This window comes from Electrophorus electricus, chromosome 15 (assembly GCF_013358815.1).
Source record: "Electrophorus electricus isolate fEleEle1 chromosome 15, fEleEle1.pri, whole genome shotgun sequence".
Lineage (NCBI taxonomy): Eukaryota > Metazoa > Chordata > Actinopteri > Gymnotiformes > Gymnotidae > Electrophorus > Electrophorus electricus.
In genome coordinates, this window is record NC_049549.1 from 14745723 (window position 1) to 14762890 (window position 17168).

General features: G+C 49.9%; 2 protein-coding genes across 2 annotated transcripts; one reads left to right on the forward strand and one right to left on the reverse strand.

Moving 5' to 3' along the window:
- Nucleotides 1-9709: 9709 nt before the first annotated feature.
- LOC113569707 (tapasin-related protein-like) lies at nucleotides 9710-13215 on the reverse strand. Its single transcript, XM_026997695.2, has 8 exons — nucleotides 12940-13215; nucleotides 12389-12574; nucleotides 12010-12267; nucleotides 11455-11787; nucleotides 10860-11189; nucleotides 10541-10633; nucleotides 10177-10199; nucleotides 9710-10016 (listed from the first exon to the last, which is right to left on the reverse strand). Exons 1-8 carry the CDS (start codon nucleotides 12983-12985, stop codon nucleotides 10008-10010), a joined length of 1278 nt encoding a protein of 425 aa, XP_026853496.2. The 5' UTR covers nucleotides 12986-13215; the 3' UTR covers nucleotides 9710-10007.
- Nucleotides 13216-13314: 99 nt separating this feature from the next.
- On the forward strand, nucleotides 13315-17168 carry gemin4 (gem (nuclear organelle) associated protein 4). Its single transcript, XM_026997694.2, has 2 exons — nucleotides 13315-13536; nucleotides 13904-17168. Exons 1-2 carry the CDS (start codon nucleotides 13527-13529, stop codon nucleotides 17086-17088), a joined length of 3195 nt encoding a protein of 1064 aa, XP_026853495.2. The 5' UTR covers nucleotides 13315-13526; the 3' UTR covers nucleotides 17089-17168.

Here is a 17168-nt window from a genome sequence, read left to right on the forward strand (position 1 = left end):
CGACTGCACCCATTGATCGGCCGCATCATCGAGGGGCCCAAGCAAGACCTCACAGACCCACGTCAGAGAGGACGTGCTGATCACCTAAGAAGCATGACGGTGATGACGCACACAATGTAATGCTGCCATGCAGAGCGCTACTGGATGAGGGAGGGGGACGTGACCGGGACAAAATCATGACAAAACCATAACTGGTTCTCCAAGGAGCCGACGAAGATCCAAGATGAAGTCATGGTCTTAGGCAACACACTGAAGCCTGTTGGGTAAGTTAACTAATGTGACTCACGTACTGTTCAGATCATACTGTCTGCTATGTGCAGCGCATATGCACAATATCAGAATGAAACATTCATGTTTTTAATATAAGTAATAACTTGCATTGTTGTATTGTAAGATTCAGGCAGGCGATTGAAGTATTTTTGCTCTTTGGTGTGTTTAATGTAGACTCTGAATCCAACCATGAATCTTTTATCAATTACACAAGTAGAGTTTCATAAATGGTGGTTCATTTAGTCCTTCCCACATTTTTTTTTTTTTAAATCATAATTTCTTCAAACTGCTTCAAATTCTGCTCTCACTCCATTAGTGAGAGACCCAGTACTGCATGTGGCAGGCAGTAAACGTTAATGAGTGTAGCCGAATTTACCACAGAGCATATGTATGATGTCACTGCACTTTTACACACACAAACACACACCAGACAGTACACCAGTGTCCATGTTCAACAGCTGGGGCATACACATGCTGACGTTAGTCTCTACGCACTGTATGCCGGGCCCCTGAAATTACACATCAAAGGTCAAAGCTCTCGAGTTCTTCCATGTTCTTCCAAGAAAAGTGTTTATCATGTCTGTCTGAGAGATGAAACCATTTTTCTCTTTCGGCACAGAGAATCGGAGCAAAGGGAAAACCGCCGTGCTCTCGAGGGGAGATGGGAGCGCCTCTGGGCTTCATCCACAAGACAGTGAAGGACAAACCGCCTTTGAAAAGTCCACTTATTCCACACCTAGTTGACGGCAGCGTTCCTGCGAGCCAGTCTTCATGATCGTTACATCAGAGTTTCCATGGGAACCCGAATGACCAAACATGTCCAAAAGAACGGCAGCCAGCTGGTGATATCATCGACACATCAAAGTCAATTTAATTAAGTTCACATGGTGCCAAGAGTGAGAGAGAGGGAATGAGTGAGCGAGTGAGAGAGTGAGAGAGAGAGTGAGAGAGTGAGAGTTTGTAGAGGCAGACAAGAGTGCAATAAACATGATTTAAATGTCTTTTTATAATTATAGCCCTGGCATTATGTGCCTGGCTCAGTGTGCCAGGAATAGGGGTCCGATGTAGGAAAGAGGTGAGCTCTGACCACGGAGCACATCTCAACTGCAGGGTGTTCACTGATGCTGGGTAAAATCTCACACACACACACACACACACACTTATACACACACACACACACACACACACACACACACACACACACGCACACACACGCACGCACATACACGCACACACACGCACGCACACGCACGCATGCACACGCACGCGCACGCACGCACGCACGCACGCTCACACATGCACGCACACACACCTACACTCACATAAACACACACACACACACACCCATACTCACATACACACGCACGCACAGACAGACTCTCTGTACAACCTCACCTTTAGCCATTATACATGAGCGACAGGGGATGTGTGCAGCAGTCATCACATCAGGGAGATCAGCGAGGTGTCCAGGCTTCTGAAAAGTGCCGCGCTGCCCTGCTGGTGCGGCACGACTGCTCAGACGGAAGTGAGGTGCTGGGACCAGAGAGCAGGGGTGGGGAGCACATCCCTCGCAGCCCAGCCGGCCTCCTGAGAGGACTGGCTCCACGTAATTACAGCCCTGCTCCTCGCCTTCCAGAGGAGCACACACAATTGTGCCATGACACACTGGCCTCTGCTTCGGCTTACACACGCGCACAAACAGGGTCTTTTTAATAAACCACTCACACACATACACAAAGCACACATACAAATCTACGCAATTACAGGACATCCACATCAGAACTTGCCACCGCATGATTACACAAAGCTCACTTAAGCTTCAGTATCAACACTGCCTTGAGTCAGTTCCCAAACCCTCACAAACATGGTCAGGCAATGAAAATATGGAGTCATTTAATCTAAACTGAACCTCACGCAACAAAACAAAAAAACAGGAAGATTTGTAGTCAACAAAACTGTCAAAATACATTCATGTCAACAAGAGGACTCAAAAGGCATTACTCTAACAACAGCTTTCAAAGGCATATCGCCAACCTCAGCCCCAATAAAGCACGCAGCCTCCCGCACAGGAACAGGGAGCTGAGTGAGAGTGCGACCGAAGACCGGCCAAACTTGAGTGACAGCACGCTGGAAAGTATTCTCATTCAAACTGTTAAAAAGAAGGGGAGGTAACTCAGTCCAAACTCATATCAACACACCAGGGAAAGCAAACACTAAGCCCCTCACACAGGGTTTCCTCACAAATTCTCTCTCTGTCTCTCTCTCACGCACACACACACACACACGGAGAGAGAGTGAAGACACAGTAACAAACAGGTTTTTCCTGAGAACTATCATTTCGTCATTCCGTAGCCTCGGCTAGTACTGATATATCGCTGATGATAGGTTCTCAAGGAAGCAGAGTGTGAAGTGATGTCATTGAAGCAGCTCTAGCCAGAAGTCTTCTCTGTCATATCCATCAATTGTTCCCGAAATCTGCCCGTCCTGTAGCAAAAATCCTACTAAAACCCAGTTCCCCTCTGGGAATGACATCATCTTCTCCCTTAATCTGCTGGAGGATAAGGCGTGCGCGCACACAGACACATACACACACACAGACACACACACACACACACATGAACACACTCTAAAAACCATCAGAAATATTAATGCCACCACACTGAAACTGATGAACTTGGGTGCTTGGACCGCTGACAAGTGGTTTGGAAAGACTGAAGCTTCTCCTGTTTGTCCTAGCAGTGTACATCATCATGGCAACAGCAGGACAAGAAGCATGGGGGATGTAGTCTCCGCTTTCCTGCTCGGGAGAAAACAACATTTTTCTTATGCCTTTCGTGGCATTGTTCAGCAGATACAGTAGCTCTCTAACATGGAGACAGTGAGCAGTTTGTCAGACCATCATGAGGGCTTTTGGCCCACATACTTGACAAGTCAACCCCTCCTCAATCTTGGCAGCGAGCCCCTGATTATACACTGCGGATGAAAGCCTGACGTCTAAAAGCACAGGGAATCCAGGACATCTGCATTTTAAAAATGAATACTGCAGGCCAGGAATATCCAAGCCGAGGTTCCTTTCTTAAGTTCCAAACTATTGCTTTAGCTTTCTCCGAGATGCGTGTTGCAAAAAACGGGTGAGAGCGTCGACTCCCTCCTGGAGTTTAATGAACCTTCACGGCACACACAAAGGCCCGTGTGAGAGTGACCTGCTGGTGTGAGCGATTTCCCAACCAGAGGCCTGGGTTTGGGTGAAGCATGGGGAGTTTTACAGGTGAACTGAGCTAAGCGTGTGTAAGCAGCCATGATTGTGTGTGTACGTGCAAAATCTCCACTTGTATGAGCACGAACAGACCATGTAGCACATGTCGGGGGTGTCGGGGGTGACGAATGAGATGGAAAAGTGCAGCGTTTCCTCCGCCGAGCTCATGCACGTTCCCATCGACAGGTTCCATGGCGTGCCTGCGAGCTCAGAGCCAACGTGTGGCTGAGGCGTGTGATGAATCAGAACACCTGCTCGCTTGCGTATGCTCACCTGCCAACGGTAGCGGCAGCCAGGAGCTCTTCCCTGGAGCAGCACCCGCCCGGCACGTCTGGATCCGCGGCTGGTGTTCAGCAGTGGCGCGGATAATGGAAGCGACGGCTCCGGCAGATGAGCAGACCTTTTCAGCTCTGCAAGTGGGAGGTGGCGTGATGTGATGTGGGGCCTTGTAGACAGGGGGAGGAGCAGGCGAACTTTCCCAAAGCTGTGGGCCTCTTTTCCAGCATCACCTCTGGGTCCTAGTGCACTCATCCTTTTTCGTCAACAGAGTGTAATCAGTGCAGAATGGAGCCAAACAGTCGAGATCACATTTAGAGCTCCACGGCACCGAAGCTGCCATTTGCTTCATCACACTCATGGGCCGTCCCTTAGAACATAACAGATGCTTGTGTTCCCGCGGTTATACCGCAGTACTAAGGAGAACAGTGCTGGCTGGATGACAGCAGGAGGGGGGGGGGGGGGTTGGGGGGGGGGGGGTTTGGGGGGGGAGGCCTGCTGAGTATCTGTCACTCTTTAAATGATAAGCAGAGATAAGAAGACAGCCAGGCGGGGGGCGGGGGTTGGGGGGGGGGGGGTCAGAGAGTAGATATAAGATGGACTTTTAGGATGCTCTTAAAACAGCTGTTCGTTTTTGGTCAAACAAAGCCATGTCAGGAAAGTGCTCTCAGCTCAGCATTAGAGCGCTCCAGCACACAGCAGGGACACACTTTGTCTTGGCCAGTTACTTGCCCCATCCTGCCACTACGCCAATGACAAGTATGGTGGCTCAGGGCTGGATGTGCTACACCCTCTGGGCCCAGGGGGGCGAAAGGAGAGAGCGCACTGCTCTGAATGGGAACACGGGCCAAGTGCATTTAAACCAGTGAGGAGACACGAGAAATATGGACACAGGAGCAGGAGTGACCCTGCCACTGCACTGAGAGCCCCTCCCCTAAAGCCTGAGGTTAGTGATTTATACCACCGCTTATAGAAGGCAAGAGAACAGTGGCAGAAGAGCTGGTGCCAGGACTTCTAGCGCTCTCCTAAACACTTAGAAAAGTTTAAAAGCACAGTCCGAGGGAGCGAGAGCTTCAGAGATGGAGAAAGAGAGAGAGAGAGAGAGAGAGAGAGAGAGAACAGAGACTGAGAGGGAAGCAGAAAAACAGAGATTGAGAAGCAGAGATAGAGAGAGAGAGAGAGAGAGAGACCAAATACCAGCTCAGTAGCCAGATCCTGGATGTAGGAAGGGCAGGTATAAGAAGTCCTGGCTACTCAGAGATGAAAGAGTGTGTGTCAGAGATACACTTCACTGTCAAAAATTTTAACAGACAGATTTAAACAGCTGATTCCAAACAATGAAACACTTGGAGAATTGGACAAATTACAGATAAGTCTTGCTGTGCAGCTTTCATCCCCTCTTGGGTATCAGCAAGTCACCGCTTGAGAGACAGTGGGTAGCACGTACCTCGCCATATCCCACCTTTAACTATTCACACTAAATAAATATTGTCAAAATGTTTATTTTACATTATTTTTTATTCACTACTGTTGTCACCTGTTTTGTAATTATTGCTTTTTTGTAGTTTTTGTAATTATTTTTCTTGATGTGAGGCTACAATAAAGCTACTTTGAATCTCGTATCTTGAATCTTGAGAAAGAAGGAGAGATAAGGCGAGAGGAGAGAGACTTAGGCTGAGATAAACAGATGGCCACACAAACAAATAAACAAACAAATAAAAAGAGGTAAAGAGAGAGAGAGAAGGGGGGAGGGAGAGAGAGAGAGAGAGAGAGAGAGAGAGAGAGAGAGAGAGCCTGAATCAGAAGCTGAGTAATAGAAAGAGGGTCAGAAAGATAAACAGACAGTGAAGGAAATAAAGGGGGTCGAGGGAGAAGTGCTGTCCCCACACAGCCCAGATAAAGCACCGTATATGATCTCACTTCCCAACAATGAGCGCGGAGGGTGGACTGGAAGACAGCGGGTCCGTTTGGAGAAAGCGCGGGGGGCAGCCATGCATAGTTTTCCACTCCGGCTCCCTGCTTTCCCTGCTTTACTGCCTGGGAATTTAGCCTCATGACCCTTCTCGAGTAGTACAGCGGGGGGGTGGGCTGCTCTCAACCTTTGCCTCCTCAGCTGGCGCTCCGTCTTTCACTCCGCCACTCACTCCCAAAACAGAGCCGACACCTCTCCTGCCTTCTCTAAAACTGGCAAAAAGCCATGCGGAACAGATTACGGGCCTGCAAAAGTGACAGGATTCCTGCTAGGTGTAACTGTTTCTGTTCATCTTCTGAGCGATCGGGAGTGATATAGCACTGGTCGGGGGCCGGGGTGTACGTGGAGGAAAGTTGTGACCTAGGGGGTTTTATTTCAAAGCTTCTAAATTTGCAGCTTAATCCAACTTCAGCGCAATAACAGATGAGTGGAAAATGGCTACCCTTAAATTACAGCGCAGGGCTGCAGTAATACGGAGCCGTGTGGAAGCAAGAGTGATCCGTCAGAGCCGTGGTGATCCGACTTGCTGATCGCCGCCACGTCTGGGGGGTTCAAAACATCTGAACAGGCAAGAAAAAGCCAGAACTGTTTTCATGGCAGAACTCGAAGAGCCCCTTCATATGTGGTCGGTGCTAAGCCCTGTAGAACACGCGCCTCGTGAAGTCGGCAGCACGGGCGTACGGAGGTAAACACGCATTCAGCTGGGACAGTGCGAAGGTGTGTTTTGGTTTCAGCGCTGCACTTTCACCACGCCTTTGTTTTAGTTGGATTTAATTTAGCATGAACCTGCAGGTTCCCCCAGCAGACAGAAAGGCACAAGATCTGCCTTTGTGCCACAAAGCCCATCTGGGCAGGGGTTTAAAGGAGCAACCTGCCGTACCACACTGGGGAGTTTATTTACGCAAACTGATAAACATCAACCTCAAAGCAACGGTTGCCATGATACTGTACTCTCACAGTCCCAGAATTGGATACTGCTTTAAACCCATTTGCCCATGACCTCCCTCACTGTAAACTGTCTAAATCCCTGTGCAGATCAACTGCAAGACATTTATCATGGAGACCACAGAACCACACTAGCAATACGTTTATCTCAACACACGTAGAGACTCCGATCTCTGAAGGACCGGCATCTATCTATAGCATGAGTCTATCATTTTAAGTGGCAATATCACTCACAGGCATCCAGTGCAACACAAGAGTCATATTTCAGATGTTCTGATGTTTACCCACATTGATGCAAAACACATGGTTCTGTGGGATCGCACTTGTGTCTTGTACATATTAACGCATTTTATTAGCTGTGCAGTTCAGTGGGCTTGACACTAAACATTCTCCTCCTTTTCACTCGATAAAACCACGGCCAGGGGATGGACCACCTAGTACCTTATTTAGAAGCAAAATCCCTACGTGAGCCTGCACCTCCCCGTCATGACCTTTGCTGTGGACACACATCACCGTCCCTCCAAAGAGCTCGGAAGACACACTGTGTATCAAGACGACCATTTCTCAGGCCAAAGGAAATAATCCGGTTGCAGCAGCTGGTCTTGGCAGCGGATGGCCAGGATTAGAGGTCTAAGGGCTGAGAGACACATGCGGACAGACGTGGGAGGGGCGTAGGGTTGCAGGGCGGGGTGTGTGTTCACGTGCGTCACGAGTCTGGACGCTAACGTCTAGAAGTGCGGACAGGTGACATGGGAAGACAGACACAGGTTCTTGACACGGCCCCTGTAGGGAGGGGTGATAGCCGAGCTGGGCATTGCGCACGCGGGAGCATGTCGTGCCTGGGATGCTCAAGCAGTCATGCTAGCTGTGCAAAGAAGAGGGGATGTCCTGCAACTGGACTCTGCACACTGGCAGCCAGCGTCATGGGGACAGGATGTGCAATGCAAGAAGTAAACACACACGCACGCACGCACGAACACACAGAGACGTGCATGCACACGCGACCACATCAGGTAAGAGCAGAGAGCTACTCAGGAAAGGCAGAGACATACAAGAAAGTAAAACAAGAGAAAAGGAGAAAAACTCACCTTTAACCCAGAAAAACAAACGCCGAGCATTAGAGCATCTGGTGAATTCAAGAGGACAAATGTATTATGCGTGCATAGAACCCCAAGCCCAACTCCCCATGCCTGGATCAAGCCAAAATGAAGAACATTTGCGACCTCTCCAAGCTGGCCATAGCCTATTTCCTGAAGTCTGCTCTCATTCCCATGATCAAGCTCCAAAACTCCAGCTTTGCCAAAGAAAATCATTTGGTACACTAATTCCATAATTCCATAATTCAATTATTGGTTTCCTTAGCCGTCACACCCATGTCAGCAGGCTTACAGGTGCACTTCCTGGCAATGTGCTGCAGACTGCCAGCCTATGGAAACAAGCTTCTGCCCAGCGCCACACCCCGACCCCACACCCCAACCCAACACCATACCCCCGCACCCCAGCTCCACACCCCAGCCCCACTCCCTAACCCCACACAGTACTCCCACACCCTAGCCCCACACCCCAGCCCCACTCCCTAACCCCACACAGTACCCCCACACCCTAGCCCCACACCCCAGCCCCACACCCCAACTCCACACCCTAGCCCCACTCCCTACCCCCACACAGTACCACACAGTACCCCCACACCCCTACCCCCACTCCCAGGTCCATTCCCCAGCTCCACACCCCAGCCCCACTCCCTAACCCCACACAGTACCCCCACAACACAGGCGAGTCCACTGGAGTGGATCTGGATTTCAGATCCCTTGCTCTTAACTTCCACGATGCATTAGCGAGCCCAAAATGAAAAGGCACTGTTATGGATTGAGGATAAAATGTCAGCTTGTGAATACAAAGAGGCAGCGGGGTGAGGCAGCAGGGGGCAAGCCGGCCTCTGCAATCAAGTCTTGTGTTCCCATAGCAACCATTTCCAGGGTGCCGCCTGGCCCGGCTGAGCGCTGACCCGCCTCGCAGCTGACTACTGACCTGACAGGCATGCTGGTCCCCAGGGCCCGCGGCCCTCTGCCTAACAGGCTGCTCACTGCCCGAGCGCACATAGGAGAACAGCTCAAGACTAGTGCTGACAACACTTGACCATTACTCTAATATGCCTTAGCAATATAACATAAACCGCCAAAGATAAGACTCCAGTATAAGCTGACTGTTATCTTATGTTTATCTTAAGAAGGACGAATTTCCAGTAGCAGGAAATAACCCCTTAAAACATGGACTTCAGTGAAGATGGGTGATTAATGCTTAGGTGAAGAGAGACCAAAAGACAGAGAGACACATGGGGGGGGGGGGGGGTGAACCAAGCGGCCCCGAGGAACAGCTGCCATTCCTGAGAGAAGTGTTAATAGCTGGGAGTCAGGGGAGGCCGTACCATTGCACCAGAGACAGAGGGGGGCATTCAGCCTCCCAGTGCCTCCCAGGACGGCAAGTCAGGTGACACAGTTCAGAAGGAGGGGAAGACAACACAACCACCATGACCCCATCATCCCACACAACATGTGTTCTTCCTGTTTCATATGCAGGGCCTCAGTGCACAAGCATTGAGTAAATATTCAAACACAGAAGCAGAAAGGTTTTGTATCTACAAATCTGGAAGATTTTTTGGACTAAACTTTTTTTTGGAAACTGTTAAAAAAGTATTAATTATGAATTCATTATTAATTATTGATTTACTAAAATTTACTTAAAATACTATGAAAAGAAAATTAGCACAAATAATATTTTTTAATTTTCTTTTTAATTTCTATAATCATACACAATGTACAAAGATGTCACAGCTGTGTAAATGTGTAATGTGTATGTCTTAAATCATTACAGCCCAATTAATTCAATTATTTAGAGATTAAATTAATGGAACAATCTAAGAGTCTAAACATAATTCTGTATTAAGGTCTGCGATATTTTCACATATCTACCCAATTTAAATATCTTACCAAATCTCCAAAATGACAGCTATTTATGAGATGTAGCAACAACCAACATAAAAGAGTACAAATAATTTCTGAGGCCTATTCGAACCCTGACCACGTACATTGATTGGTGACCGGATGCAGCGGTGCTGCAGCAGTCAGGGAATGCTGGGATGGCACTAGGATCTCACACGTCTCTCCATCATCCAGCGTGAAGCAACTCACAAAGCATGAGATCAGAGATAGGCCTTCACAACCACCTCCAGGAATGCTCCTCCAAGGAGCCGGTGGGACTGATGTTGTCTGTTGCCATGGAGCGAAGCTCTTAGAACCTCTGTGCACAGGAGACACTGTGTAAACAGACAGCGTAAACCAAGAACAAACACAAGGCAAACACCTCTCCCCCAACCTTCCAGCGCATTCTTACACAGTATCAGTGTGGGCACATAAACTATGTGACGTACATTAATATTACATCGGGATGTCCCACTTACCTTTCTTGCTGATTGTCGTCTTGCTGCAAGAGAAAAATGAATGTAATTAATTACAAACTGGAACAAACTGGAACAAAATCAGAACACTTTAGGGGGAGATGAGTTCTAAAACATAACACGAAATTCTGGACTAACCAATAACTTTCTGCTCTAATAAAGAAACCTTGTCAATCAACTTTTGGACACTCAAAATACCACTGAGTAAATACACACCTTATGACCTACACAAATGCTTTATATATCATCTATTGCTAATATGCAATATGAGTGCTTAACAATTACATAAAGAATAACCAGATCATTTTCAACAGTTCCATTAAAGTTGATTGATCTTACATTACAGTTACATTATAGTTAATCTTACCATCATTTAGCTGTGGCATCAGCCATACCAGAATTACTATCATCAAAATGATGAATCCAAGGACTGAAACATACCACCATGTAGTGTCTGGTTCTGAGATGTTGGGAAAAGACAACATGTTACAGGACATAAACTTCTCCAGCCAAACTGGCTGGTTTCAAAAATCATATCTGTACTGCCATCTAGTGGTAAACATATGATATTTTCAGAAGTTTCCCGAGAAGGGACTTTACGAGTCAGTTGATTTTTTTCCCACCTGCAGAACCAATGCAAACTCATTACAATGTTTTGTAATAATGCTTAGCCTCTGGCATCTTACCCGTGACACTGAGGGTGAAGGACTTGCGGACCGGTGTGAGCAGGGCCTTGTGGTAGACCCGGCAGGTGTACTTGTACCCCGAGTCCTCCAGGCTGGGCTGCAGTAGAAAGAAGGCAGAGAGGGAGTACGTGCCATCCTGGTGATTCCGGTGGCTGGAAAACAGCACGTTCTTCAGCACCTGGGGGATGAAGCTAGAGCCCACCCGCTCCCGCTGCCACTCGATGGTCACGTCGAGGGGGTAGTATCCCTCGGCGTCACACATCACCTTCTGCTCCGCGCCCAGGGTTAACGCCAAGGACGAGCCCACGTTCACTGACACGCGCGGCGGCTCTGACGAGATGCGTGAAGTGGAAGAATGAACATAACACTAACAATAGCAAACAATAACATAACAATAACATAGGAATGCTATGCTTAATCCTAAACATGGCTACTTTCTTGATTATAGGTCGACTAAAAATGTTAATTTGGCTAACAATGCTGGATTAGCTCGTTTCCATTCCAGCGTTAGTAATACTAGTGTTTATTGCCAAACAATCTTCTACGGATTTCATTTGTGTGCGTGCTGTAGTGCGCGCTCGGTTGTCATGGTTACCGAGAATGCTCAGGGTGATGTCTTGGCTGATGTAGAGCGGGGGCACGAGCACTGAGCACATGTAGGTGCCCTCACTGGCCTGCGTGGTCGGGGGGAGCTTCAGTGAGGCGTTGCCGGCGTTGGAGAGGCCCCTGAGGGACACGCCGGAGCCTTCACTCTGCCCTGTGCGGCTGGAGTAGGTGAAGAGCTTGGTGCGCTCACCACGCCGCTGCTGACGCCACTCCACCGTCACGTTGGCCTGCTTGTGGTCCACGGCGAACTGACAGTGTAGGGTCAGGTCCTTCATGAGGCCCACTCGGACGCTGGGCGTGCGTGTCAGGACTACTAGCGCCACTGTCGCAAAGAGAGCCAGAGAGCAGGCTATGCTGACTGCTGACTGCAATGTTATGTTAAAGATGAACTCCAGGGTCATATCGGTCGATGGCACGGTGCCACCTCAAGCAAGGCAAGGTATTTTCCACCAAAATTCAAACTAAGCGAATGTAATTACGCCTCACCAAGCGAATCTTTACCGTGAGCGTGTGTTTGATTCCTAATGAAGACCATTCCAAGTACCTGAGGTGGTCAGAATCTGCCTGTCTTCAACCTGAATCCACTCTGTAAAGCCACTGTCTGCGAGCGTGTGCCTGAGGAAGGTGGTGATCACGAACCGGCCCTCAGAGTGGTGGAAAGCGCAGATGAACCACACGTCATGCTCCTGGGCACCTAAACCGGGCCAGCGCACAACGATGCCACTAGTGCTGTATCTGCGGATCTCGCACTGCAGAGCATCCCAGCCCCCTTCCACGTAGCGCCGTATATCCACCTTTGAAGCTACAGGAAGCAAACGGGACAACAACATGTTCAGCCAAATTCTTAAAATATATCACAAAGGTTATGCCAATTTTGAGCTGTTGTGATGACTCTAAAGGCGCTGCGATAATTACGGACTCACCGGTGACTAGAAAGGTAATAGCATTGGGGTTAATGGGTCTGTCTCCTGTATTACTGAACTGCAGGACTGCATCTCGGTGGTGATATTCGGTCTCTCTGTGACCCTCACTATTTAGTCGGATTATCTCATCCACAAACTGACACGGCAGCCACAGGACATTTTGCACCGACTGAGACCCACACGCACCTATTCATAAACAAATGGTTACATATTAAGAGAAACGTGTATGACAACAAAGATCGGTTTGTGCTTAGAATTGGCGTAGGGTTACACGAGTTCAGAATGGACAAAAATGAAACTAAACTTCATGCCTCTCGCATTAATTCCGCAAGATGAGAACACATTTGACGTTAACGCATATCAGATTGTTATAAAACAACTCTTTTCTGTCTGAAGTCGGGACAGAAAGTTTGGTGTGGTAAAGCTTGCAGCCGGTAGAGTTGAAATAAGTTGTTATGTCAGTACGGCAAAAATATGGTTCGAAGTGATATCAGTGTTCCTGCGTGCAAGTTGCAGCATCTTTCAAAATTTTAACTTGATACATCACCTACCTGAAGATAACAATGCAAACAAGACGCCAGCAAACGCAATAATCATGATCTACACCGTCCTTCTGAGAACTCCAGGAAAGCATACACACACACATATACAGCGCTCCTTTCACTTTCATTTCTCCTATCCGGAGGTGGCGACCTTATCGCTCCCGGGCGAAACCCACGCCAGGCGCAGGTCCGATTCACTGAGCAGCTTGCCCAGATGCACCTGACCGCAGAAGTGTTTGAAACCGGATCGGACAGGTGTTTGAAACCGGACGGTGGCGTCACGTCAACTGTACGAAGCGGACTGAACGCACGAGGGCGCCAGCTAAATAAAACTACGCGAGCAGCTTCCTCGTGGCGGCGCGGAAGTGACGGCGGAGGTCTCGTTTGGGAGGCGCGCTCGGCGTGACACGCTTTACGGTGTGAGCAGTTCTTTAATGCCGACAAGAACTGAGTTAGATTGCTGTACAGTTTTCTGGTGCCTGGGAAGCAGCAGCTCCGTCTGTCCGCTAGCTTGCTCGTAAGAGTTTATTAAGAGAATGTAGTTAGCTGACATTGCTTTGTTCGGGTGACGTTACATAGTTGCAAGTGACGCGAAAATGGACCAAGGTAATACGATTGATAATTATTTAAAATTGTGTTTTGTGTATCATTATTAATTTGGCTAGCTAGTGTGTGCCTGGTGAGAGGTTCTACACTTGCCGCTGTTTTCTAGCCGGTATCTGTGTCTACCATGGTGATTATCTGGCACTGGAGCTATGTTGGATACCAACGTCTTACAAAGAACCAGTTAAGAACCGGGTATTCAACTGCTAGCCTGCTATCTAGACATATTTTTGTAAAGGGCATCCGTTCTCTGCCACTATTTAAGCAGGTTTATGTGCATCCTGGCCTTGCTGTTCATTGTGGGTTATGTGTTGTGCACTTCTGAAGCATACCACATACTTAAAGTATGCTTTCTCTTCCTTCCGTTCAGGATCCTGGCTAAGCTGTGAGAAGACCGCTATCTTGCAGGGTGGATTTCTGTTGGCCAGTCAGTTATGTCAGCCGGAGCCGTTCTCTGCTTTAAGGAAGGAGGACTGGGGGCGTGTTGGAGGTCCTGTTGTGCAGGCAGTCGCTGAGATATGTGGACAGTTTTGTGTAGGCAACCAGGACGGGCTTCAGTGGAGAAAGAGGATTCTGTGTATTATATGGAACAAGATTTTGGAGATGGAGAGGATGGAGGACATTGACCGCAGTTGGATGGAAAACCCACTGTTTGCTGTTCAAAACAGCCTCCCTTCTATCAACCACACAGTGTTGTTTGAGTTGGTCAAATCGCTGGGCTTCTCCACAACCTATGTTGAGCTGCTGCTCTGCTTTCAGGAAGCTGAGCAGTGCAGAGAACTGGAAAGGCTGGCGAGATACGTCACGGTGGAGAGCACGGACGCGGACGTGAAGCTCCTGCTGGACGTGTGCTGGGAGCTCCTGAGGGGGAGGCAGAAAGAGGAGGACAGCCTGGACCGGCTCTTTACTGCCCAGCTTGTCCGCGTCAGCCAGAACCTCGCTGGCTGCACTACGCAGGCATCTAAACGTTTTAAACCCGACCCGGAATCGTCCGCGTCCGCCGCATGCAAGGTGTCCATCCTGTTCCAAGGACTGAATGACATAAAAGAGTACGTGACGTCTACGGCGCTGTGTCATTTTGCTCTGTCCAATTGTCTGGACATGCTGTATACTTCCTATCTGTTAGACCACGCAACTGACCTCCCAGTGGAGGTGAAACTACGGAACATTGTCTGGCTAGTGAGCCTGCAGAGGAAAACTAACCTGGTGGAGGGAAATGACCTTATTCAGGCCATCCGTGAGTGCCACCGAGATCTTGCTGCCACTTTCTCTCCCGCTCGGAGCAAGCCATCCGGAATGACGTCTATCCAAGCCATGCAGATGACACTTGGAATAATACGTACGTGGGAAGAGAGGGGATTATTGAGGGAGCCCACCAGTGAGCCCAGTGTCTTGGCAGTACGCTGCAAAGACAGCATTTGCAGAGTTCTTAAGTCTTTAGAGCAACTGATGACGTCTGAAAGCCTGGAAGATGAGCAGTCGGTAAATAGTTTGAAAGGAGTTTTGAAAGATTTGCTTGCGTCTTTATCTTTTACTGTGCCTGAAGGTCCCTCAGCTGAAATGGAGTGTATAGTCACGGCCATTATTGACAACAACATACAGGGGTTCCAGGAGCTTCCTAAACTTTATGCGTCCAAACTGAGCCTCACTTTCAGTGAGACGGAGTGGCTGAGCTGCTTGGAGAGAAACAAAGGTGCATTTCAGCAGAAAGACCTTGTTATGACATTGGTGTCTACTCTTATAGCCAAATGCCAAAGCGAGGCCGACGTGAACCACTCTAAAAGGCTGAAGGATGTTACCGTGGACGTATTCTGCCGGCTGCCTTTAACCGACAAGAATGTCATTCTTTCTGAAGTTCTTGCCATGTCACAAAGAGGTTTGCACGGCTGCCTGCCCAGTGCCGTGACCAAAGGCTACGAGGAGGAGCTCAACCTGGCCTTCAACTGCATCGTGCAGGGAGGAGCGCAAGGCAGCCTGAGCTCGGCAATCTCCGCCGTGGCTCGCGTCGCCTTCCAGAACCCCGAGGCCGCCATGCGCCGGTGCTGCCGCGCGGCTGTGGTGAACGTCGGCGCCGACCGGCTCCTCGCTCGGATCCTCCAGCAGCTTCCCGGCCTCAGGGGCTTGGCGGCAGGAACGGACGAGGCGAGGCGAGGCTGGAGTCTTCTGTGCGAATGTCTGCGAGCCGCTGCATGGAACAAGCTCTCTTCGCCCAAAGAGGAAGACCAGCTCCTCCGTTTCCTGTCGGCCCTGATGGAGCCCAGCGCGGCTGACCAGACGGGAGAAAAGTGCAGCTTCCTCCTGCCGGAGGAGTGTGTGCGTGCCTTTGTCCTGCCTCACGTCACCTTGGGCCCTGGCGCCCGGAGCCTTGAGCTGTGCCTTCGGGTTCTGCAGGCTGCTCTGGCCCATGCGATCTCGGAGGACGCCGCTCCCTGGATAATAAACTGTTCCCCCTTCCCTCTACTATACTGTCTCTCTCAGCTCCTGAATAACTGCAGCAGGTGCTGGGAGCAGCCTTTGCAAGGTGACCCAGGTGTGTCCATCGAAACGAAAGAACTCCTCATCTCTATTTTGATTACGCTGGGAAAGGCAGTCGGCAAGCAAGTGGCTCTTGCTCCTGGAACGTGGTCCAGAGCTCTCTCTTGGCTCTATGGGAAAGTGGAGCAACTGGACTGGACCATCAGGTTTCATATGAAGGAAGTGTGGGGAGAACATTTCAAGTATGAAGTGCCCAGCTCCCTCATGGCTGTGTGCGAGCTTTCGGAGCAGGAGTGGTCTGGCTTGGAGTTGCCCCAGTACGGCCAAGGCACGGGGCTGCTGGCGTGGGTGGAGTGCTGCTGCTTGTCGGACCGCGTTCGGGAAACGATGATGGGCGCCCTGTCCCTAAACCTGCGTGACCCGGAGGAGGTGAACATGTTCAGCAAAGGTTTGCTGGTGGCGCTGTCTCAGACCCTGCCCTGGTGTGCTGTCTCTGAGTGGGAGAGGCTGCTGACAGTGCTCCGCGAACTCCTGCGCTCTGAGAAGCTCCACGTGCCGTACTCCCTGGAGTACGTGGACTTCCTCCCGTTCCTGGACCTGCGCCCGTTTGCGTGTGACCTGCGCCTCTCGGTGTTGATGCTGCGCGTGTTCCAGCTGCTGTGCGGCTTCAGTTGCGAAGGCTGGCTGCCGCCGCGTGGCTGGGCGCACGTGAGCCGGCTCTACGCTGCCGCCCTGAGGGTTGTCACGGACTCTGTGAAGGACGTGCTGCCCCTCCCGTCCGCCGCGAGCCCCGGGGCGGGTGGCGCGCCTCTCAACCGGGAGGTCCTGTTCGTGCTGACTCAGCTGTACTGCCACACGCTGCACGTCCAGGTGATGATGCCCGGAGAGGCGGAGCCCCTGTTCCTGCGTGCGTTGGAAATCCTGTCCCACTACGAGGCCGTTCTGGCTGCGTATCCCAAGAGCAGCACTCCCTTACAGGCGGCCAATACACGCCACTTTCTCACCACTATCACAGACAACCTGCAGTGTGCAGAAACGAGAGCTGTCCTGCAGCAGAAGATCGCTCAGCTGGGAGACTGAGCCTGGCAACAAGACATCAGTCACAATTACATTTATTTACACTTTTTCATTTCACAGAATAAAATGAGATTCACACAGCA